The 27144-nt window shown below is 31.0% G+C and overlaps 1 protein-coding gene across 1 annotated transcript in view; it reads right to left on the bottom strand.

Moving 5' to 3' along the window:
- LOC142317652 (hairy/enhancer-of-split related with YRPW motif protein-like) overlaps nucleotides 1-21529 on the bottom strand; it is a 31058-nt gene extending 9529 nt beyond the window's left edge. The window contains exons 1-3 of the mRNA XM_075354208.1: nucleotides 21511-21529; nucleotides 18448-18631; nucleotides 8730-8947 (exon numbers count right to left, since the gene is read on the bottom strand). Coding sequence (XP_075210323.1) covers nucleotides 8730-8947; nucleotides 18448-18631; nucleotides 21511-21529 — 421 coding nt within the window. The remainder of the gene's footprint in view (nucleotides 1-8729; nucleotides 8948-18447; nucleotides 18632-21510) is intronic.
- Between the last annotated feature and the right edge of the window lie 5615 nt (nucleotides 21530-27144).

A 27144-nucleotide genomic window follows, 5' to 3' on the forward strand; every position in this document is an offset into this window, starting at 1 on the left:
CGCGGATTTTTTCTGATGAACGCCTTACACACACAACTTAATTAAAAATATTTATCATTTTATTTAAATATATTTACGCGATTCTTTGATTTTAACAAAAGCGCGCGCGCATACCGTATACTTAATTCGCGCGGCTGTGACGGCCGGTCTGCACTAACTAAACTAATGTAATTTCACAACTTACATAGAACAAATTTTGCCTATGGGATCGGCAGACTGATGTAACCGTGAGGCTTAACGCACTAGGTACCTAGTTAATCGATTTAATTTTTTACACTTTAAATATTACTGACCGTTCGTATGCCGAACCGGCAGTAATCCGCAGTTGCGAGTTGTCGTTCATTCGGTGATGAGGTGTGCAGGACTTCTTAAAATCTAAGCTTACCCGGCCCTTCTGCGGGCCCATTACTGTGTCCCGTATTGACAGCAGTATGTCCCGGGTAATGCCTTCACAGCGGGTACCAGGGAATTTTGTTTTTAGAGGGAGGTTTTTTAGTTGTCCCCACTGTCAGTTTTTGGCGGGAAAGCTCACACACCCAGTAACACGTACTGCTAGGCGTCTGACAGTAGATTTTCCTCCTCTCTTGGAAAAAAAAAAATTCATTTATATAATTCTACCGCTTGCCTGTGATGTTACAGCGTAACAGACGACTACAACAGCATTTTTTAGGGTGGGGGTACAAAACGTTTTTTGCAAATATTGTTATTTTTTTATTGTTAACAAATGCGCTTAAGAAAATATGACCTTAATTAAGCAAAATCTCGAGTTACTGTTGATTAACTTGCTCTACAGCCTAAACATCTCGACCTTTTAAGCATAAAAATTGTTTTATAAAATAAAACAACAGAATTAAAATTATTATAAACAACCGAATTTCCATTATTAAATAATTATTTCTGATTAAATATATATTTAAACAAAAACAGAAGTTTTTATTGTGCACCTGATCAGTTTCATATTTTCTAAATAGCACTAAATGATTAACTAATATCTCTAATTTCAGTGTCTTTAACCAAACGTTAAATTATTAACCAATTTTTACATTTTCCGTCTTTACTTTAGTGCCCTCTAAATATACGTGCGCGCGCGTGCATGTGTGTGTGTATGTACAGAGTGTATAACGAAGTTTTCCTGGGACATTCATAACCTATTCTATTCGTGAAAATAATGGAAAAAAGTTCATATAAATATATGTCCTAAAATGGATCGTTTGCGAGTTTCGACTAGTAAAAGATTTCACTTGGTTTTCAGCTACCCCGCTGAAATGAGATCGTACTAAAATTTTTAAGATGTTAATAAGGGAGAAGAATTACTGATTTCTTAAGGTGTGTGACCTAACCCACCGGATTGGTGTAGTGGTGAACGCGTCTTCCCAAATCAGCTGATTGGGAAGTCGAAAGTCCCAGCGTTCAAGTCCTCGTACAAGTCAGTTATTTTTATACGAATTGGAATACTAGATCGTGGATTCCGGTGTTCTTTGGTGGTTGGGTTAAAATTGACCACACATTTCAGGTATGGTTGAACTGAGACTGTGAAAGATTACACTTGATTTACACTTATACATATGAGTGTAATACCTAAACGATAATTCCCGTAGGCTAAACAGGGGGGGGGGGGGAAAAAGGTGTGACCTGGAAAATCGAATAAAATAGGTCCCAGAATCATATCTGTAGTAAATTTTTGAGAAATATCGAGTGAAAACCAATAAATTGGGGTAAAAACCCTGTTTTTTTAATGTTTGACGTACATAATTTTGTTAAATGGATAATAAACACATAAAACTTTTAAATAAAATTTGTAGAGAATTTAATTCTGAACGAAATGGTGTTAAGATAATTTAAATTTAAATTTAAGATAATGGTGTTAAGTATATACATAAATTTATTAAATGTTTTGGAATGATTAATCTTTTTATAAGATCGTATTTTTTTATTATTTATTAATAAAAATTGGTGTTAGAATAACAAATTAAGTAATTAATATCTGAAAAGTTGGGATGATCTAATTATATCATCAAAAATAGAATTAACTCTTCTTGCAAAATTTTTTTTTGAAATTTTAATCCATGAAAAAGAAATGTATATTATACAGTTGGTAACATTGAAAAATAAAAAAACTTAAACGGAGAAATATAGTTGAGATTAAAATATTGAATAAGCAAATGTTGATATAATCGAATAGTGTTATACCAGAAGGGAAGGATACTGGGTCACCACTTTGTTCTAGCTGAAGTACCGACCGGAAGTGGTCGAGGTAGGGCGGAAATAGTTCATCCCGGCAACAGGTGAGCAACAGCCGTTAAATGTTGAGCAGAGAGCGGTTATTTCAACCACGATATTACTTTTGGATGGCGGTAATAGTTTGCCATTAATTTTTTTTTTTCTGTAAAATCCACCTGCTGAAATACTTTACAAATTTCAAAAAGAAATATTATGTTATATAAACGTGATTACTTAATTTCATCAGTATAAAAATGAAATAATATTTTATAAAGTTAAATAATTTTTTTAATTATATTTTAACATAATTTCCCAAAATCTTTCAAGGAATTAAGCAGGTTAGATTAGCCTCTTCCTGACAGATGTCTTTCTTGAAACCAACTAATTATTTCTGGCTAAACATGATGTAAATAAAGAATAAAGCCTCCAGTTATTAATAATCCTCAATGTTACTTAACTTCTATATATTTTTTTTGTTTGTTTAACCTTCAGGACCATCGTTAGGTATTACTTCAGAGGATGACGTGAGTAAGCGTATGTGAAAATGCCATGCCTGACCGGGATTCAAACCCGGGACCTTCGGAAGAAAGGCCGAGACGCTACCACTCGATCCGCGGAGGCCGGTCTAACTTCTATAATTACATTTAAATTACATAACATTATTAATTACACAATAAATTGCTATTATTTTTGTTAGAGTTATCATACTCCAAAGTTAATTACATTAAAAGTTTTTTTTTAACACCCTTTATAGTGATTGTCACAAATCTATACTTTCTATTTAAAATTTTTGAGTTTTACCGCATGGATTTTTGGATGGTCTCATACCGAAAAAAAATTATCGTTTCAAGGTAGAAGCGTATGGCATATTTAATTTTTCTACGTTTTTAGGTAGATTTCATAAGAAAGCTACTTATTGTAATGGGTATCAAGATTCGACTTTCAGAAAAATTTCGGTACATTTCTTCGCGTTTCACATCCCCCAGACTCCAAAACCACCATCCGTTCAAAAGTTTATATATATATTTCACTTTCTTGTGGACAGGATAACTGCCGTAATTTTGCGCCAATAACTTTCAAATTGATAGATAAAATATAACGACCCAAAATCTCGAACGAGTTCGTTAATGGTAAAATTAAAACATCGTGGTTGAAATGGGGGGGGGGGAGAGATTTTTCGAAAAAAATATATTATACCTTTTCTATTAAGTAAAATATCGAATTCATTTAAAGTTACTACTATTCTTTGGATAAGGACTTAAAACTTAACTAAGTAAAGTTTTTGATATCACCAACCATTGGCCCAGGAGGTCGAAAAAATGTCGTTTCGAAGACAAAAAAAAAATACCGCCTTTAATAGGAACAGTATCGAATCGGTTTAAAGTGTTCGTTGTCGTTAGTCCTCTAAACATTACCTAAAACTATTTCTGAAACAATTTTTGATATGACCAACCCTTACGGCAAGGGATGACCGAAATATTACTCCAATTGTAAGAAGATGGGGCTTGTTATGCTAAACATGTATTTTTTCACATGCAATCAGTGTCGTATTTAGTAAATTTGAAGTTTTTCTTAACTTTAAGGTGGAAATCTTTTTTATCCCCTACTTAGCACCGGTGAAATCTATCTCCGCCTTCCGGCGTGCCGAAAGGGATTATTGTTAAAAATAATAATATTATATATAATAATTTATTAATAATAATATTCATTATTATTAATAAATCAGTATATTTAAATTAAAAAAAAACGGTTAAAAAAAAGAGGAAATGAAGTCGCAATCGAAGCGATGTGTCTTCCCCTTGTAAGATCTAAATATTTTATGCTGTGTTTCCTGATACGTTTTTTTAATACTGGAGAAACCTAAAACTCATATTTTTAACCCAACGACAATTTCTGACCTAATGCTTTGGGTCAGTAACACTGTATCACAACATAACCCAAAAAACCCACTTTTTTAATCATAACTTCAATACCAGTGAACCAATTCTTATTTTATTTGTATCAAATTACTTGTAATTCAAATGTCCTTCCAAGGAATTGTCACAACCTACATCGTCTTAAAAAAAAGAAGAGTTTTCAACCCTTAAAAATTTAAAAAGATATTTAAGGGCGAAATTTTGAATTGGTAATTTAAAAAAAATAATTTTCACAGTTGTAATCCTCAGATTATGATTATTTCAAGTGTTTTAAGAAGTAATATCACTTAATTTTATAATTATTATTGTTGGACTGAAATTTAAAAAAAGTACTACCCCAAATGGTTTTTCGCACCTACTGCGCTATGGGGCGATGGGTTAGGCGGATTTTAAGTTTATTTTCAACAAAATTCATTATTTTTTTCAGATTGTCAATTAATTTAATTAAATGTTACCATTGCCGTTTAAAATGTTTGAGAGGTAGGTGTAGCAGAAACGGTGGTTCCATCCCTTTGAAAATAATTTTTAAAAGGTTTTCCCCCGAGAATGATATACATGCCTGCAAACCGAAAGACGATGAGACTGATAGAAGTTGAATAATAAATATGGTAACTTTTCTAATGATCACCCGGTATAATGAGCACAAATAATTTTCATCAAAGTTTTCTAATTAGTTACTAGTTATTTTTTATAGTAAATATTTTCATATATTTTCCGGATTAATTTTTTTTCGTATGAATATATTTATGTTTGATCTCTCACAAATTATATCTCCAGAACTACTAAACCGATTTTCTCCAAACTTGGCCAGATTATTTCTATATATGGGGCATTGATGCCAATAAATTTTCATCTTAAAACGTCAAGTAGGTGAAACTGTAGAATAATGTCACCCTCAGTATCTCGAAATATCATCTAATTAAGGTCATATTTCTCTTACGCACATTTGTTAACAATTAAAAAATAATATCATTTGCACAAAAAAAAATTTTTAAATCACACCCCCACCAAAAAAATACTCTAACTATTGGCAAAGTGGGTATACTGCGTTAATAGTACTTCCGTCATCAGAAGGAGCGCTATTGTAGCATTGATGTACAGCTGTTGTAGACAAATATATTTAAATAAAATGATTTTTAATTAATTTGTGTGTAAGTCGTGAACCAGAAAAAAGCCGCTTGATGTCAGCTTCTTTTTAAATTTTATAATTAATTATGTATCCGTTCCTAATTAATTAGCTAATCAATTCAGGTAAATGTTGAGGTAGTTCCTTATTATTTATCCGTGGAATAGCAAATTTATATATGGACAATATTTATTAGATAATTTTAAAATTGTGTAATTAAAACAATAAATACCACATGCGTAGAAAAATACACTATAAAAAAATTGTATTACAAACAGCCGACATTTTAAATCGTTATTTATTTATTTTTAACTAGGAAAAGAAAATGTTTTTAGCATTAAAATTATTTATATATATTCTTTCATTCGTAATGATTTGTTGCCCTTTAAATGCCCACATGAATATTTAAAGTTTATTTTCTGAGTACGGCATATAACCTTAATATATTAGGTTACTAAATACGTGACTCGTTTAAATCTGTCTTTAATGCACATAAGAAACAAACATATATTAAATATGCTAATTAATGTAGATTTTAAAGATAAAAAACTTAGATTTAATATACCGTGTTATAAAAACGATATAATAATCGTTATCTCTTTTAATAATTGATTTGTATAACCGCAATGATTTCTCTTTCTTTTTGTTAGTTATTTTCAAAGCATTTTACGTTGTAACATATTTTTCTTCTTTTTTTGATACGAAAGAACGGGCATTAACAGCTATGGTGATTAGCCTGGTTGAAATTGGTAGCATATGAAATCATGCCATGCCTGACCGGGATTCGAACCCAGGACCTCCGTACGAAATGCCGAGACTTTACCTATTCAGCCACGGATGTCGGAAATATAGGGTGAGAAATATGAAACCGAACCCATAATGAAACCGCCACCCAACAATAGTTATGAAAGATTCTCAAACAAATAACGCGTCTTTCTTTTTCCTGTTTAGCCTCCGGTAATTGCCGTTCAGATAATACTTCAGAGGATGAATGATGATGATATGTATGAGTGTAAATGAAATGTAGTCTTGTACAGTCTCAGTTCGACCATTCCTGAGATGTGTGGTTAACTTAAAATCTAACCACCAAAGAACACTGACATCCACTATCTAGTATTCAAATCCGTGTAACAATAACTGCCTTTGCTCGGACGTGAACGCTGGACTTTGGACTTCCAAATCAGCTGATTTGGGAAGAGGCGTTCGTCACTAGACCAACCCAGTGGGTTAAACAAATACCGAGATTAATGGATGTATACGTTACTGCTGATTCTTGCTGCCATTTTGCCGGTGGTTACGTGTTAGTGCAATATACGTTTTGTTGCAATGCAGTGCAGTTGTGTTTGTATTTAACCTACCGGATTGGTGTAGTGGTGAATGCATCTTCGCCAATCAACTGATTTCGAAGTCGAGAGTTCCAACGTTCAAATCCTAGTAAAGGCAGTTACTGTTATACGGATTTGAATACTAGATCGTGGATACCGGTGTTCTGTGGTGGTTGGGTTTCAATTAACCGCACTTGTCAGTTGTGGTCGACCTGAGACTGTACAAGACTATACTTCACTTACACTCATACATGTCATCTTTATTCATATCATCCTTTGAAGTAATAGCTGACGGTGATTCCGGAGGCTAAAAAGAAAAATTGTTGTGTTTGTGTAAAATGCTTTATTCAAACCAGTAGAGGATAGCTATAGTTGGGCCCTATATTCGTTCTGGATCGTTTGAAGAATCACGTCAAGTATTCGTAGAAAAATTTCCAAATATCTATATCCCACCGAAAAGTAGCATACGAGATTTAGTTAAAAAAATGACGTACAACAGGTTCGGTTTCAAATGCAAAATGAAATGGTAACCTTCCGTTAGGACTCCACAGGCCATTCCGATATTGAAAGGAGAATTACTGCCATTCCAAAAAAATTACTACGCAAATTATCCCAGCAATTTGATGTTAAATACACATCTTGTCGTAAAAGTTTTCATCAATTAAAATTGAAACCATTCCGCGTTACAACTATACAAAAACTGAAGGAGACAAGAAAACAGAAACGATGAAACAATGAATGGCATAGATGAAGTCCTACGCAAGAGCTGTCGCATGAAAATAAACAAGAACAAAACAAAAGTAATAAAATCTAGTAGAAATAACAAAGATGGACCACTGAATGTGAAAATAGGAGGAGAAATGATTATGGAGGTAGAAGAATTTTGTTATTTGGGAAGTAGAATTACTAAATATGGACGAAGCAGGAGCGATATAAAATGCCGAATAGCACAAACTAAACGAGCCTTCAGTAAGAAATATAATTTGTTTACATCAAAAATTAATTTAAATGTCAGGAAAAGATTTTTGAAAGTATATGTTTGGAGTGTCTCTTTATATGGAAGTGAAACTTGGACGATCGGTGTATCTGAGAAGAAAAGATTAGAAGCTTTTGAAATGTGGTGCTATAGGAGAATGTTAAAAATCAGATGGGTGGATAAAGTGACAAATGAAAAGGTATTGCGGCAAATAGATACAGAAAGAAGCATTTGGAAAAATATAGTTAAAAGAAGAGACAGACTTATAGGCCACATACTAAGGCATCCTGGAATAGTCGCTTTAATATTGGAAGGACAGGTAGAAGGAAAAAATTGTATAGGCAGGCCACGTTTGGAATATGTAAAACAAATTGTTAGGGATGTAGGATGTAGAGGGTATACTGAAATGAAACGACTAGCACTAGATAGGGAATCTTGGAGAGCTGCATCAAACCAGTCAAATGAGTGAAGACAAAAAAAAAAATTGTTTTAGGTAGTCCCGATGTAACCCACGGGCTGGTCTAGTGCTTAATTCGTCATCGGAAATCAGCTGATTTCGAAGTCTAGAGTTCTAATATTCAAATCCTACTAAAGGTTAATCCTATAGGGATTTAAATACTAGATCGTGGATACCGGTGTTCTTTGGTGGTTGGGTTTCAATTAACCACACTTCTCAGAAGTGTTCGACCTGAGACTGTACAAGACTTCATTTATAATCATACATATCATCCTATGAAATAATACTTTACGGTGGTTCCGGAGGCTAAACAGAAAGAGAGAGTGAGAGAGATCCGATGTCATATTTCATTTCAGACGAGGCATGGTTTCATTTATCTGGCCATGTTAATTCGCAGAACATGAACTAAATGTGAACATTCAACAAGAAATCAACGCAATTAACAACAAAGTTTTGCGTCAGACGACACTCAATATGATTGGTCGAGTAGAAAACTGCATCGATACTCAGGGGTAGTAATTTTGAACATTTTTTTAACAATAAGGTAAAAAATGCAACATTTAAAATACGTTTTATGTTTTTCTTATTTAATTTATCCGTAACATTCGTAAAATTTCATTCCAACATAACCTATTGATTCTGCAGCGGTTACGTTATGGGTTGGTTTTATCTTGTTCATTCTGTAAAACAATTTTTTTCCAATACTAACCTTTTGCGTGTAACATTTTTAAATGATCAACAGTCAACTGAAGTATTTCAGCTTTTTCCAGTTTCGCTGATCCTTGTTTTTCGTATGCTGAAGGCACTAATCTTCTTAATTCAGATAAACTGGTATTTATACGGTCTCGACGTCGTTTTTCAATAATACCTCTTCGTTTCTTCCTACTTAACATTTGACAGCTATCAGCATCACTAGGTGAAGAACATCTAAAAATTATGAAAAAACAAAAAAATTAATTTTTATTATTTAATTTAAAAATAATATATTTTTAATTGATAAAATTTAATATAATACCAAAAAGATAAAATAATAAAATTTATTCGTTATAGTAAAATAAGAGGTGATGAAATAAATGCATCAACAATCGGTGTGTACATATGCACAGTAGAATACTCCTGAATTAATGCCAACCCTACTGTGAACAGGTCATATTAATCTAAATAAAAGGTAGCGTTTATTTTTATCGTAATTTTTTTTTTGCAACTTTCTGATTATAATGTAAGTTGATCACAACAACTAAGACAAATAATCTATATATATATAAAAATAAATGCTTGTCGGTCTGTATGTCACTTATGCCTTCCTAAACCGTTCATCCGATTGGGATGAAACTTTGGTGAGTTGTTGTGCGCACGCTCGAGAAGGTTTCTGAATTAGTTTGGACCCGCTTGGTGGCGCTGGCGTCGAGATATTTCGAAAAATTATATTTATGGTCCGATTTGCCTCATATTTAGAACACGTTACTTACATGGAAAGAATTTTCTCTACAAAAAATGGACCCGTAAGATGGCGCTGGGGTTCAGATATTTAGAAAAATTTTATTTATGGACCGATTTCGTTCATATTCAGAATATGAATATTAGTTACGTGAAAAGAAATATTTTTGCAAAAACTATACCTGCTAGGTGGCGCCGGTGTCGAGATATTTACGAAACAAACAAATATACAGACGTTTTAGTTTTATATATATACATATAAATGTTTGTATATGTGTCCGTATCTAGCAATACTCAAATCTAGCAATAGCGAAGCATTGACGGATCTGCTAGTAACATTATAAAAGTTTTAGTTAATCTCCATATGACAAAAAAAAATTATGGATAAAAACTGGTGAATAGTAAAACCTCCCGAAAAAAACACCACGTACAGTGTCAAAGATATCCCTAAAAAAAAATTGTTTGACCCGAATTCAAAAAATTGATATTTTTAAAACTACATAGATTCAACGGGGCTGTTTCAATTACAAAAATAATAAATACTCGTAAAATAATTTTACTTTAAATAGATGTTCTTAACGATTGAGTAGCTTGCATGTTTTTTCTCTAATCCAGTTATTTGTTATATTTTGAAACAATCTGTAACAACTGAACATTAGTAATTTTAAATTCATAATTTTTTTTCGGATTTCGGACAAACATTTTTTTTTTAGGGATGTCCTTATACTGTAAGTTTTTTCAAGGATTTGTATTATTCCCTTTTTTATTTCCTTGTAAGAAGTAAAGGAAGTATTATAATCGCGAAAAATTTCAGTTTTCATATTTCAACAGAAATATCCATTCTGACTTTCCCTGAATCCATTTTTACTAGTTTCAGCGTGACGTCTGTACGTACGTATGCATATATCTCGCATAACTCAAAAATGATTAGAGGTAGGTTCTTGAAATTTTGTATTTTGGACTGTTGTAACATCTAGTTGTGCACCTCTTCTTTTGATTGGGATTGACTGGACCAAAAGCGTAAAAAATAAACAGAATTAAAAAAAAATTTAATTTTGGAGTTTCCCTTAACTGCTGTACTAAGCCCTCATTAACAGATTTTCAACGATATTTCATAAGTGGTACTTATTTTCATTGGTTTCAGAATTATAGCCAAATGACATTTAATGAAATATTTGGATCTTCAGGGAGGTACATACGTTTGAATCCGACTTCATCGCTTCGTTTTTTTAACTTTTTTTTTTAATTTAAATATATCGGTTTATTAATAATTATTAACCTCTGATTGTAAAAAAATTTACGACAAATAATAATTTAATAAAAATAAATATATATGAAAAAATATCAGAAGTTATTAATGAAATAAAATTTTATGTACTTTTCATTTGAAAAAAAATCAGTATATGTAATTTAAGTACAAGGATAATGAAAATGATATGTATGAATGTAACTGAAGTGTAGTCTTGTTCAATCTCAGGTCGACCAATCCTATGATGTGTGGTTAATTGAAACCCAACCACTAAAGAACACCGGTAACAACGATCTAGTAGGCAAATCGGTATAAAAGTAACTGCACTTTAAATTTACATAGTTTCAAATCTATATCCATCCTCACATGTCCTTCATTTTATTTTTATTTAAAATTATTATAGTGGAATTTGTCTTTGCATTGACGATTCCTGCGATACAAAATTTATCACAAAACTCTCATTCTATCTTAAAATGAGCATTTTTTTGTAAACTAATCTGATGTGTGCACTAACTACATGACTTAAATAATATCTATTAGACTCCGTAACCCGTTAGGTTCTACACGAGATAACATCAGATTTTTTCACTTCTAAATGTTTTTGTCGTAAAGAAATTCAGTAATATTTTTACAATGAAACGTTTTCTTGTTTTGGTGGTGGAGATATCAGTTATTTCAGGTATAAGATCTTTCATCATTTCAGTCATGATGTATATACTATCCTAATCTAAACGCTGCAAACTGTTGTACTAGTAAACATCAAATCCGTGTAAAAGGCAGCTACATTTATATATATTTGCATATTAGATCGTGGATACCGTTGTTGTTTGGTGGTTGGGTTTCAATTAACCACACGTTTCAGGAACGGCCAACCTTTCTTCTTCCTGTTTAGTCTACGGGAATTACCGTTCAGGGTATTATTTCATAGGATGAATGAGGATGATATATATAAGTATAAATGAAGTGTAGTCTTGTACAGTCTCAGTTCGACCACTCCTGTATAGAACAGATAAAATTCAGGTAATTGAACCAATCACAAAAATTTGTTTATTTCTAGTTCAGCATTTCATTACGTAATTTTCTAAAATGAAACTCTTTTTTTGATTAATTTATTTATTTATTTTGATCATTTATTACAGTTTTAATTAAAATCCCTTTCGGCACGCCGGAAGGTGGAGGTAGATTTTACCAGTGCCAAGTAGTGGATAAAAAAGATTTCCACCTTTAAGTTAAGAAAAACTTCAAATTTGTTCAGTATAACAATGGTTTCATGTGAAAAAATAATTCACATGTTTTCCATACGACAAGCCCAATCATCTTACAATTCCAGCAATATGTTGGTCATCTCATACCGTAAGGGTTGGTCATATCAAATATTTTTTCCACGCAAAAGTCTTAGGTAATGCTTAGAGGACTACCGACCACTTTAAACCGATTCAATAGTGTGCTTATTAAGAGAGGTATCATTTTTTTGGTTTTCGATACCCGATTATTTCAACCCCCTGGGCCAGTGGTTGGTAATATCAAAAAACTTTACTTAGATAGGTTTGAGGCCTTTATTCAAAGAATAGTAGGAACTTAAACGAATTCGATGTTTTACTTAATAGGAAAGTTATAACGATATTTTGATTTTTTGAAAAATCCCATCCATTTCCACCCCCATGGTCCGATTTTGCCCATTAACGAACTCGATCGAGATTTTGGGTCATTATATTTTATGTATCAATTTGAAAGTGATTGGCGGAAAATTACGGCAGTTATCGTCTCCACAAGAAAGTGAAATATATATATACATATATATAAATGTATAAATAGACTTTTGAACTGACTATGGTTTTGGGGTTTGGGGGATGTGTAACGCGAAGATATGTCGAAATTTTCCGGAAGTTAAATCATGGTACCTGTTACAATAGGTAGCTTTCTTATGAAATCTACATAATACATTAGATTGTCCAAAAATATAATGAAAAAAACTATTTTGTAATTTGGGTGGTTTTTACCACTTACAACTCCTTAAAATTGGATAATTCATTCGGTTTGGAAAACAGATATTTTACATAAAAATAAAAACAATAATTTATTTTTAATTATTAAAGCTCTTAGACTGATTTCGAATAAAAGTCCATTTAAATCTATAACCTCGTTAGTATTAAAGTAAAAAACGGACCTAATTATTAAATATCACGTCATTAGTTTCAATCCATTTAAATTTAAAGTGATGCATTGATATTAAAGTGTAAGCTGCCCTATATTATTCGTATTGTATTATAATATAATATTAAATTTAAACTTGCTTTTCATATTATATTTATTATAAACGTGTCATTACACGTGTATTATTTATTTTTTTTATAAATTTTGTTTTTATAAGATAAGCATTTTTAATATTATTACGTTCTATGAAATGAAATGTTTCAGCTCTTTAATTTTTAAATAGCAAATGCAACAATATATTTTTATCACTTTAGACCGGAACACTCTCTTTAATTCCATTTTGTAATATGTTGACAATAAAATATAAACAACAAATATATATATGTAACCTTTTACTTCACAGTTATCTTTTTTTCTGTTTAGCTTCCATATAACTTACCATATTAACCATTAACTACCATATTACTTCAGAGGATGAATGAGGGTGATATGTATGAATGTAAATAAAGTATAGTCTTGTGCTGTCTCAGGTCGACCATTCCTGAGATTTGTGGTTGATTGAATCCCAGCCACCAAAGAACACTGGTAGTATTCCACTATCTAGTATTCAAATCCGTAAAAAAGTTATTCTTGTCTTTGCTAGGATTTGAACCTTAAAACTCCCGAATTCAAAATCAGCTGATTTGCGATGACGAGTTAACCATTAGACCAATTCCAGTAGGTTAGCCAATTAAATCTGCTACTCTTCAAGATCTGCGAAATCGAATTGTTACAGAAGTGAATTTAATAATCAGAGACCAGTTACCAATAAACATAATTTGCGACCAGTTAAAATAATTTACAATAAATAAATCTAGATTTTTACATCCTTGTACGAAGTAAAGAAATTATTGTGATCTCGAAAAATTTCAGTTTTCGGATTTGAAAGGAAAATTACCAATTGACCATCCCTGAATCCATTTTGACTATTTTCGCCGTGACAACTGTACGTACATATGTGCGTATGTATCTCGCATAACTAAAAAACAATTAGGCTAGAATGTTGAAATTTTGGATTTAGGACTGTTGTAACATCTAATTGTTGTAAAAGCTCAAAATCCAAAACATTTGGATTTTAGACTTTTTTTTAATTGAAGTAATAGGCCGTCGTTGAAAGCTTTTCAACGATATATCACCAGTGGTACTTACTTTCATTACTCCCAGAGTTATAGCAAACTAAAATTTTAATTAATGAAATATTTGGCTCTTACAAGGGAAAGATACATCGGTTCGAATCCGACTTCTTTTTGTATGAAAGTACATAAAATTTTATTTCACTAATAACTTCTGATTTTTTCATGGTTATTTTAATTGTTATTAGTGAATTTCTATTTATCATAAAACTATTTTTACAATTAGAGGTTAATAATAATTAATAAATCAATATAATTAAAAGTTAAAAAAAAAGATTTCACGGGTGTTAATAAGGGGATGAAAACATTTTCTCCTTAAAGTTATGTAAGGAGAATATTTTCTCCTTAAAGTTATGTAAGGAGAATATTTTTTCCTTAAAGTTATGTGTTGTAGGGAGAATTCAGATTTAGTCAATACGACAATGGTTGCATGTGAAAAAAGTTTCATATATTTAGCATACGACAAGCCGTATGTTTACATACAATTGCAGCAATATTTTGGTCATCTCTTGCCATAAGGATTAGTTATATCAAAAATTGTTTCAGACAAAGGTTTTAGGTAATGTTTGGAGGACTAACGACCACTTTAAACCGATTCAATACTGTGCCTGTTAAGGTAGGTATGGTTTTTTATTTTCTTCAAAACCCGATTTTTTTACCCCTTTGACCATTGATTGGTTATATCAAAAAACTTTACTTAGTTAAGTTTTAAATCCTTATTCAAATATAGTAAGAACTTTAATTGAATTCGATACTTTACTTAATAAGAAAGGTATACTGATATTTTTTTTTGTTTTTTGTTTTGGTCATCCCTTTCCCTAAGGGTTGGTCATATCAAAAATTGCTTCAGATAAACGTTTTAGATAATGTTTAGGGGACTAAAGACCACTTTAATCAGATGTGATACTGTGCTTATTAACGAAGATATGATTTTTTTTTGTCTTCAAAACCCCATTCTTCCACCCCCTTGGCCAGTGGTTGGTGATATCAAAAAACTTTACTTACATAAGTTTTAGGCTCTTATCCAAAGAATCGTAGGAACAAGTTAAACGAATTCGATATTTTACTTAATAAAAAAGTTATTGCAATATTTTTTTTTTATAAAAGCCAGCCTATTTCCACTCCTATGGACCGATTTTGGTCGTTAACGAATTTTACTGAGATTTTGGGTCGAGTTTTTTTTTAGAAAACGATTTGAAAGTGATTGGTGCAAAATTACGGCAGTTGTCGTGTCCATAAGAAAGCGTATATATTAGAAATGTATATATCTATATACATAGATAGATAGAACTTTTGAAGTGACGGTGGTTTTGGGGTCTGGGTTATGTGAAACGCGAAGATATGTCGAAATTTTCCGGAATTATAATCATAGTACCCATTACAATAGGTAACTTTCTTTTGAAATCTACCTAAAATTAGATACATTCTGTCAGTAAACATAAAATATACATTTCATAAATAAAATACATATATTTTTGCCGTTATTCTTTATTAATTGTTTTTTGTTAACTAATTACAACAAACATTTCATCCCGTATATTTTTTCATAATATTTTATTTAAATTTACTTTCATTTAAAACACTCGTACATTTTGTTTATTAAAACATTTATACCCACATAACCTTCTCAATTTATTCATTACTTTTTATCAATGTCCTAATTCGCTAACATCTTTTTTCTTCGTTTCATTTTTTCTAATTTTAACATTTTGCGCGGCTCATTTTATAGAATTCATTACAAAAAAAACTTTTTCAAGTTAAAATTTAAACAAATAGTTTAAGATTTTTTTTTAAATTTATTTTCGTTAAACATTATTTTATCTCATTACGTTCAACACTATTAAATTTTCGAATTTACATAAATGATAAAAATATCTGGTGTTAACAAAATATAATAATACATAGTTATATGAAATTTAGCAATGATTCATAGTTGAACCATACAGATTAAGTTAGTAAGTAATTTGGTTTTTTTCACAATATTGAATGAATAAATAAACACTGTTGGTATAAATCATTTATAAATGTTTCTCCCATTTCCTATACTACTACATATATTGATATCGATTCACATACGAACACGATCTATCGTACAAAACACACATTAACTTCTAGAAAGAATGTATATAAACACGTTTATATATATATTTATACGTTTGTTAAACCTTTTCTTTTTCTGTTTAGCCTCAAGAACCACTGTAAGGTATTATTTCAGAGGATGAATGAAGATGATATGTATATGAATGTAAATGAAGTGTAGTCTTGCACAGTCTCAGGTCAACCATTCCTGAAATATGAGGTTAATTGAAACCCAACCACCAAAGAACAACGGTATCCATAATCTAGTATTCAAATCCGTATAATAGTAGGATTCGAACCGTAGAACTCTAGACTTCGAAATCAACTGATTTGCGATGTCGAGTTTACCAAATCGGTGTTTACATTTCTTAAACCTAAAACATTATTACAATTTCTCTTTTTTTTCGATCTTCAAAGTGGAATGATAGCATCTCTAACTTAAAAGATGCCAAGATTTTAGGTTGGAATTCCGGTTACGCATGGCATATTTTTTTACACGGTAGAAAAACTCATTATCATCCATTAACATTTGTTGTAAGGTGCCGGTCAGTATAAATGTAATATACAGAGTGTAATTACTACTGGGCTTTCCCTCCTTCATCAAATTATAAAAATTCTATTCATTGTTCCGAGGAAATAGAATTTTATTTATTTAATCGTATTAAAAGAAAGAAAATAATACTGATTTGGAATATTACATAACAATAGTTGTAAGAAGCATATTATGCACAAGTGAAAACAAATTTTCAGCAATCACATTAAATTAAATACAATTCTAAAATGTATTTTATTATTCAGTCAAGTAATTAAATTAAATAAATATACAATTTTTAGATGATTTTGCTACGAAAATCCAAAAATAATACGATTCTAAATTATAATTTTCAATTAATATTAAATAATCAGATGTTTCACCAAAGCAGATGTGGACGCAACATGACTTCCTTGTACGACTAATAAATTACATATACACATATTTAAAAATATGTATAATTGGTATTAAATAGTCTAAATAGTACGTTTAAAAATAGTAAAATAGTATTTTACTAGTATCTATTTATTCACATCTATTTTTACTTTTACAAGGAAGTATTGTAATCGCGAAAAATTTCAGTTTTCAGATCTCAACGGAAATATTAATTTCGACTATCCCTGAATCCATTTTGAATAGTTTTGCACATGATATCTGTACGTACATATGTATCTCACATAACTCAAAAATAACTACCGTATAATGTTGAAATTTTGGATTTAGTACTATTGTAACATCTAATTGTGTACCCCTCCTTTTGACTGCAATAGACTGAACCAAAAGTGTCCAAAAAAGCCCAATATAAAAAAAAATTGTATTTTGGATTTTTTATTAACTGCAGTAATTAGTTCTCATTGAGAGCTTTTCAACGATATATCATAAGTGATACTTATTTTCATCTGTTCCAGAGTTATAGCCAAATAAAATTTTAATTAATGAAATATTTGGATCTTATAAGGAGGAAGACAAGGGGAAAATCCGACTTCATTTTTTTTTAAATTTAAATATATTGATTTTTTAATAATTACTAACCTCTGATTGTAAAAAAAATTACAATAAATAATAATTCATTAATAACAATAAAAAATAAATAAATTTAAAAAAATCAGAAATTATTAGAGAAATAAAATTTATTGTGCTTTTAAAAATGTGTATATGTAATTTAATAGGCGTACAGGGATGTCATGGTGTGTCCACATCTGATTTTTTATTTAGTAATTAATTTCCTAATCTACGATGTTGCTTTGATAAGGTTTTACCACGGTTTCCCTTGAACCATCTAGGCAAATGCTAGGGCCGTTCCTTTATTTTATCACATGACATAATTTATGTAATGTAAAATTATGTACCGATCAAAATAATTATTTTATTTTATTTATTTATATTTTAGATTATCAATAAAATAAAAATAAATTTCATGAACAAAATGGGTTTTAAATTTTAATTCAGAATCAAATTAATAAATAAAATAGTACGAGAATATTTTAATAGTAAATTACAAATTTTCTTAATGTTCAGTATGTTAAACGTGTGGGGGGAACCATAATGATTCAAAATGAATGATATTTGCTTTGTAGTATAAACAGATATATTACGTTATACTTCAGATATTGTAATAATAATAATAATAATAAAAATAAAAATAATGCTTTGAATTTTATTTTATTTAAACGGGTTTTATATTAAACAAATTTAAAAAAACTACAAATTAACTATGCACCACTATTTTATATCAGTTGTCGTAAATTACTAGCACATCCACAAACCTAAATCTAATATTCATATTTTTTTGGAAAAAACTTACTGTTCCTTAGAAGATTCTTCAGAAAAGACATCATCACAATCATCACTTTCACTGTGATTCCTCTTGGTAGATTGATGTTGTGGGGGTTCAGGTCTTGGAGGAGGTGGAGTGCCCCACGGATTATAACTCCAATGTAAAGGATCGGATGCAGGTTCGGGGGGCGCCGAGCCCCCCCGGGGAACCACTACGCGCCACAGGGTCACGTGGAAATATTACCGCAACAAGTGAAGCGGCCGCGTGGACGTCGGCCGGCCGAATGCTGGAAACGTGTCGGGCGGCAGCCAGAAGAACGGGGGACACGCTCCGATCGTGGGAACCCCTTCCCCCACTCTTATTTATTCGGTAGGCATACTATTGTAGTTTACAACATAGTATATATTATCCCCACTCTTATTGTAAGGCTACCAATCGGTGCCTTATAGCAAACATTACGACTATCGCACCCTTTTCATCACTACTGAAGCATTGCTTTCATCTTTTCTAAAGATAGACAAAATAAAAGTTTTTGTCGGCAATAAAATTGTCTTTTTCCATTTCAGGTATCTCATATAAATTGCTTATTGTTTATTTTGTACTCAACCGCAAAAACAAACTTGTTATAAATTAATAAAAACCTAGCGATTGTAAAGTAAAAAATTTATGTTTTAATCATAAAAAAGATCGTAAAGTGATTACGTCAGCAAATCGCGTGTACAACAAAATACAATACAACCCCAAGTTTTCTATTCTTTGTTTATAAACGGTTGCAAAAACATACTTTTTATTAATAAAATTTTTTTTTTTTAAATTAATATCCCCGAGATATACTTTAAAAAATAGTTCAAGTGAAATGTATAAATTGATAATTTGTTTCTGTCAAATATTTGTAATACAAATATAAATATCATGATATTTTAGTTCATATTGATATTCGAATAAATTTTCTTATTAATTCTGAATAATTTAACATTCTCAAATAATTCTAGGAGATTTTAGTACATCCATTTAGGAGGATTTATATAGAAAGTTTCTTTTTAAAAATAAGCTAAATTACCTAAAGATTATATTTATTATAAATATAAATAAATATGTATTTTGAAGTACATTAAAATAATAAAGTAATTAAGCACATATTCTGAATTCATAATCATTATACTCCTCACCATGAATCATTATGATTAACTATTTCTTATACTTTTTTCTACCATTCGAAAAGAAGCATAACAATATAATAACCCCCACAAAAAACCTATTCAATTATTAATTATCTCATTTTTATAATTAAGTTAAAAATGGTATCTTCGGAATAGGATTTCATCGGGAGTAACTAGTTCTTTTAATTTTACGATGAATATGTTAGGATTTTTTTGTTATTGTTATTATTGTAACTACACACATTATACTACACACAGTGTTCCAGTAGGCTAAATTTCATAAGTATATTTCTCTCATTAAAATTATGAAAAACATTTCATATAAACATGGGTCCGAAAACGTTTCATTAGCGAGTTATGGCTAGTGAAATATATCGCCCCGATTTATGCTCCTCCGCTGAAATCCTTGAAGGCCTACTGAAATTCTGGGAAGCAGTGGCAGCTTACGGTACTGTAGAACTGCAGCACCCTCTATTTCTACTTGATATTATCGATAAAATCTAATATAACGAGTTCTTTTTTCTTTAATTCTTTCTTTATACTTGTACAATATATAATCCTTAAACATAATATCAGTAGCCATCCCCCAGTTTATGAAAAAGATACAAAAATATTTGTATGGAACTGGGCGCTCCACAGTTCCAGCGGCGTGATATTTGTTTGTCATACGCATGCGCACGTAGGAAGCTGTACGCAAGGCTGCGAGATAGCACTGTTGCTCCCGCAGTAACACCCTGGCTTCTTAGTGGAAAGTATTTTTTTTTACTCCGCGTTTGTATGGAACGTTCCTTGTTGGTTCCCTTTTCTAGTTTATTCGGTAGAAGGAATAAGAAAGTGTTTTAGTTGTTTTTTCAGTAGTATTAAGAAGATGGCGGAAAGCAAGGGCTCTTTGATTGCCAAATCTTTTTTTTTAACCTCCGGGACCACCGTTAGGTATTGCTTTTCAAAGGATGAGGATGAGATGAAAGATAATTTTTGTAGCGTGTGAAAATGCCATACCTGACCGGGATTCGAATCCGGGATCTCCAGATAAAAGACCGAGACGCTACCACTTGCACCACGGAGGCTGGCGATTGCCAAAACTGTCCAAAACAGTTGGAAGGGCGAAAGAGAAGGTAATTAGTAAAAACTAATTATGTATTTGTTTCTGTGTACATAGAAATTTAAATTAAGCACCGTCGGACTATAGTCTTTTTAAGCGGATATATTATTATGTTATATCTAATAACACTAAAAAATATTATCTGTATCGACATTTTATTATTTATTCGGTTAAACCGAATACGGTCTTTAAGCAAAATGTGCTTAAAAGCCGTATAGCATATTTTTTAATGCAATAAAGTATAGAATTCGGTTATTATCCTGCTTTCAGCTATTCTATTTGATTCTTTTTTCGGTTCTTTTATTTTACAGAAAACTTTAACCATGGTCTTGAAAATTTCCAAAAAAAACATTTTCTGGAGCAGCACTCCCACTAAATTTAACTACGAGCCGCCACTGCTGAGAAGCCTTAATTAAGGGACGAATTTAGTTGTTTCGCATGGTTTTTTGAAATTTAAAAATAATGCGTCCCAGAACTATATTACCATTATTTGCTACAAAATAGGGTGTAATACACAAAAAAACTCAAGTTTTTTTGTGTATTGTGTATTGTGTATTTATTTGTTTACTGAAAATTTAACAAAGTTATTTTACGCCAAATCTAAAAAAAGCGTTTTTCAACTCGCATTTTTTGTTTGGTATACCCTATTTCATAGAAAACAATGGTGAAGTTCTAGGACGATATATTTTTAATCATTTTGAGATCAAAAACCATAAAAAACTAATAAATTCGCCCCATAATTTACCTTCCTAGGATTTTAGTAGGGTTTCATTTCAATGGAGGTGCAGAAATCGGGCCGAAAACTTTCACTTGCCGTAACTCGCTAACCAAGCGTTTTTGGAACCATGTTTATATTTTTTTTTTTCATTATTTTAATGAGAATATATGTCTATGTAGTTTAGCAGAATCCTCCCGGTTGTATATTATTATGTATACATTTATTTATACATGTTTATTTTCATAAAACTGTGTATGTTTTATACATTTACCAGTGCGTTTATTTTAAGTTTGCAAAAATTGTTGCTAAGTTATAATGTCATTTTTTAAAAAGAAAAATTTTGTAGGATATAATTAAAGCACAGCTCTCGAGAGCTAAAAATTAATTTGTAAAAAATTGAGGTACGGGTATTTTCTGTGTTTCTCTACGTTTCATGACCCAGGGATCCCAAAAAAAATATTGGAGGGTAATATTCGAACGTGTGTGTTGGCGTCTTTGAAGCTTAATAAATTTTGATAAACCAGGTTTGATGAAATTTGGCAGAGAGTCGTGTTTATGGGGCAATTTTTTGTTAAACGTTTTGGTTTAACAATATCTGCTTGGGATGGGGTAGATAGATTTCTTTGATATCAATTTTTTCATAATTTTCCAAACATAACCCAATTTTATATTAAACTCAAGCACATGCGTACATGTCTGCGGAGGAGGCTTTAAAGCTTCGCGATGGAAGCATGGCAACAAGAATGGCATGCCACGACTGAGGGGAGGTCTTTGTATAGATTTATACAGGATCTGGAGGGATGGTATGCCTCTCCTTCGTTTTTAAGAGCAACGGGAGCTCGAATGCTCTCGGTCCAACCATGTAAATTTAAACCAATATTTGTTTCGGTTCCGCCTGGCAGCTGATGAGCTGTGTGTCTGCGGGGAGGTCCAGCTGAACGAACATATGATGTTCGACTGCCCAGCTCTTGGGAGGGTTCAGAAAATCAGGCCACCCTGGAACTTAGAGATCAAGGGGAAAATTGGCCACTTACAAATGGTGAGAACCGCATTGTTGGACCGTGTGGCAGTTCATTGATGTGATTACTATGTTCTACTGAAATCAGTAGTTTACCTAAGGGAAAAGACTCCTACCATGATGCTGCAGAAAGCTAACCGAGAGATATGGCTGGTTACCAACCAGATTAAGTTTCCAAGCGCGTTAATGGTGGACAGGTACTTGCTATCATTCAGCGGCCTAGGCATGGCATTGAATTGCTGTCTAGACGAATTAAATTTTAATTTATGGATTTCATATATATTTTTAGTAGTTGACGGGGTGCACCTACCCATTTTAGTGAAATATGACAAATGAGCGGTGGGACACGCAAGCGAGTGGTGGTACCACGCTTTTAGGTTAGCTCTAGGAGCTAGTTAGGACACTGGTCGCTAAACTGTTTCGATGCTCAGTAGCCGTTTACGGCACAGACATTCGGTCTTATGCTTTAGGGCGACCGAATGGGGTGGTGGCGCGAGAAATGCAGAGCAAACTAATTATGAATACATGCTTACCTTAGCATTTTTTTTAAATTTTGTACCAAGTTCTTTCCGTCTCCAGAAATATAAAAAAGCTATCTTTCTATTTGTTGCATATTTTTAAGTCTTCCTAATCATAGTAGTAGTGCAAGTGACCCAAGAAAAAATATTTTGAAAGCAATATTGGGGTTAGTTTGGCAGATCAAAGTTTAAAAGTACCAAATTTTGAAAATTTTAACATTTTTTACCTTATTTAAACTTTTAATGATAATATTACAATAAAATTTCTTCATAATTAAATCACACCTCACTAAATAAATCTTAATTAACTTTTTATTGGTTGCACATTTTCCAGTGAAATATTTTTTGTTATTTCTTCGATTTAATATAGTAAACGTAGATAATTCAAAAACTTTGCTGTGAGGTGTTTTTGGAGGTGGAGGAGCAGAAGAAAAGTAATAAAGTATCGATTTTTAAAAAAATCTTTTAATAGTTTTTCATGTATCATTATTCCACAATTTCAGATTAAATAACCAATGCCAGGAAAATTACAATTTTATTAACAGTAACAATTTATCTCCTCTACAACGAAACATTAAGTAAAGAATCAATTGTTATATTTTTTTTGGAAAAAAAATTCCAATTGGAAATTTATTAACTGCGATGGATTCAATTTTTATTTTATTTTTCTACATAGATTATTTTAACTTTAAAAAAATGTTCAATCCTATTATATATTATTACAAAATCTTTCAAATTATTGTACTGGTCAAGTAATGTCCATTTTGTAGCTGTATACATTATGAAGTATTGCATCATCGATTAAAAAAATGAAGCAATTCTAACCCTCTTTATTCCCTTTCAGTTTCATAAGAGGAAGCCTTTTTAATAATGGATGCAATTTTATTCATTATTATAATTGTAACTGAAATTGCATAATATTCTCATCTATTTAATCGATTTAAAAAGAGATCGATGTTTATAATCAGATACTATTGGTTTTTCTTTTTATTGTAATTGCAAAAATTTTTGTTTTCAGATTTCAACGTAAATATCCACTAATTTCTCAAACATGATACCGCTGATATGTTAAATAAATAAATTAACAATTAATATAATCCAACTTACCAGCACGTTGATACGTTCTCTAGATCTTTCGGCTTACTTGAAAGCCATCATCAGGAGTTAAAATTAATCCATTAAAGTCAAAGTATAAAAATCATAATCAAAATTTAAAAACAGTCATGACCGTCCCGGTACTACTAGTATACTCAAAGAACTAATATCAAAGTATACTCTCCTTTGAAAGTTTTTAAATTTTAATTTTTTCTGTCTTCAGTCATTTGACTGGTTTGGTGCAACATTCCGTAGTTCAAAAGCACCATAGTTCAAAAGCTACTAATCTTTTCTTCTCAGGTACTCCGATCGTCCAAGTTTCACTTCCATATAAAGCGACACTCCAAACATATACTTTCAAAAATCTTTTCCTGACGTTTAAATTAATTTTTTATGTAAAAAAATTATATTTCTGACTGAAGGCTCGTTTCGCCAGTGCTATTCGGCATTTTATATCGCTCCTGCTTCGTCCATCTTTAGTAATTCTAATTCCCAAATAACAAAATTCTTCTACCTGCATGATCTTTTCTCTTCCTATTTTTATATTCAGTGGTCCATCTTCGTTATTTCTACTACATTTTCTTACTTTTGTTTTGTTCTTGTCTATTTTCATGCGGTAGTTCTTGGATAGGACTTCATCCGTGCCGTTCATTGTTCCTTCTAATTCCTTTTTACTCTCAGCTAGAATAACTATATCATCAGCAAATCGTAGTATCATTATCTTTTCACCTCCTATTGTTACTCCGGATCTAAATTGTTCTTTAACATCATTAACTGCTAGTTCTATGTAAAGATTAAAAAGTAACGGTGATAGGGAACATCATTGTCGGACTCCTTTTTTTACTACGGCTTCCTTCTTATGCTCTTCGATTATTACTGTTGCAGTTTGGTTCCTGTAAGTGTTAGCAGTTGTTCTTCTTTTTTTCTGTACTTTTTAAAACCCTAAACTTTTTAAAATGCTGAAAATTTAATTCCAGTTTACGTTATCACGTGCCTTTTCTAGTTCTATAAATGCCATATATGATGGATTGTTTTTCTTTTATCTTCCTTCTACTATTAATCAGAGCGCTAAAATTGCTTCCCTTCTAACTATACTTTTCCTGAAACCAAATTGGTCTTCTAACACTCTCCTTGTTCCTCTGTATTTCTATTCATTCCTATTCATTCTATTTATTCCTCTGTACAGAATTCTAGTTAAGATTTTTTATGCATGGTTAATTAAGCTAATTGTTCTGTATTTTTCACATTTATCTGCTCCTGCTTTCTTTGGTATATGAAATTTTAACTATGATTTTTAAACTTTGATTTTAATGCATTAATTTTAACTCCTGATGATGGCTTCCAAGTAAGCCGAGATCTAGAAAACATATCAACGTGCTGGTAATGTGGTTTATAATAATTGTTAATTTATTTGGATATATCCATTTTCACCATCTCTAAATTTATTTTGACGACAGCGTGACGTCTGTACGTACGTACGTATTTATCTCGTATCACTCAAAAATTGGTCATAGAATGACCGTAGAATGTTGAAATTTTGTGTTTGTGACTGTTGTAACATCTAGTTGTGCACCTCTAATTTTGATTGCAATTGTCTGAACTAAAAGTGTCCAAAAAAGCCCAGATTCTAGAAAATTTGGATTTTTTAATTTCTCTTAACGGTAGCAATAAGCTCTCATTGAGAGCTTTTCAACAATATAATAAGTGGTAGTTATTTTCGTTGGTTCCAAAGTTAAAATTTTATCTTTTGGTTAAAGGGGAATCATGAAATGTGATGATTTGCAAAACCCCGGGTGTACAAATAAAATTTTTAATTAATGAAATATTTGATCTTACCAGGGGAAGGCACATTGGTTCTAATCCCACTCCATCTCCTTTTTATTTTTTTTAAATTTAAATATATCGCTTTATTAATAATTATTAACGTCTGATAGTAAAGAATTTTTTACAATAAATAATAATAAAAAAAAATATGAAAAAATATCAGATGTTATTAATGAAATAAAATCTCACGTACTTTTCATTTAAAAAAAAAATGTATATGTAATTTAATAGACGTACAAGGAAGTCATGTGTTGTCCACATCAGATTTTTTAAATCGGTTTTATTATGTTTATTTATTTAATTTTATATATATTTACTATTAATGTTACTATTTCTTTTATTATATAGGCAAAATACATATTTTATAGTAAAAATTCATTTCATTAAAATATATTAATAATACAAAAATAAATTAACAGATTTCCGGTATTTTAATCGATAACCATTTTAAGTGTTAATGGTAATTTAAAAACAATTCTACTTCCGTTTTTATTTAAAAAAGAAATAATTTATTAATTTAATTTTAAAGTAATTTATTTATTAATTTTTAACAACTGCAAGACCAGTCACAGTTACTAATGAAAGATACATTTTGTAATGCAAGAAAAATCCTAATCCTGACTAGGATTCGAACCCAGAACCTTTTGAATGAAACCCAGAGATTCTACTACTCCGCTATGAAGCTTTTCTGAGTAGCGACATGTTATTATAATTATTATCTAATTTTGGTTTTTCTTAATATAAATTGATCAATGTATAAATAAAAATTTAATCTTTACACCCATCTTCTCTATTCGTTTAAGAAAGGCTATGAATTTAACAGCTTGTATAAACCTGTCTCTGCATAAATAAATAAGTACTGGAAATTAGTTCTTGTTATTCTACATCTTCAATAGATGAACTGATTTTCATTAGACTGATATTAAATTTTTTGTAAAAACGCCAAAAACACACTCTAAATCAGAAAGTTTCATCAAAGTGAAAAATTTTGCTTATATAAGATTATTCTACCAATCTATGATACAGCGTTTTATAATTGATAATGTACATATCATTCTTTTTTAAGGAATGAAGATTTTGTTACTTAAGAAAAATTATAGTTATGATGACCGGGATTCGAACCTAGGACCTTCTGGATTAAAGACTGAACACAATCTCTCCTCCCTAAGGATGTCGGTGGTGTGATAATATTTACGATATAGCATTAATTTATGTAATTTTTTTCCCTGTAAACATCACATTTTTTCACTATATTTATAAATTTTCTTTTCACCGTGATAATTTAAAGA

This window comes from Lycorma delicatula, chromosome 1 (assembly GCF_047948215.1).
Source record: "Lycorma delicatula isolate Av1 chromosome 1, ASM4794821v1, whole genome shotgun sequence".
Classification (NCBI taxonomy): Eukaryota; Metazoa; Arthropoda; class Insecta; order Hemiptera; family Fulgoridae; genus Lycorma; species Lycorma delicatula.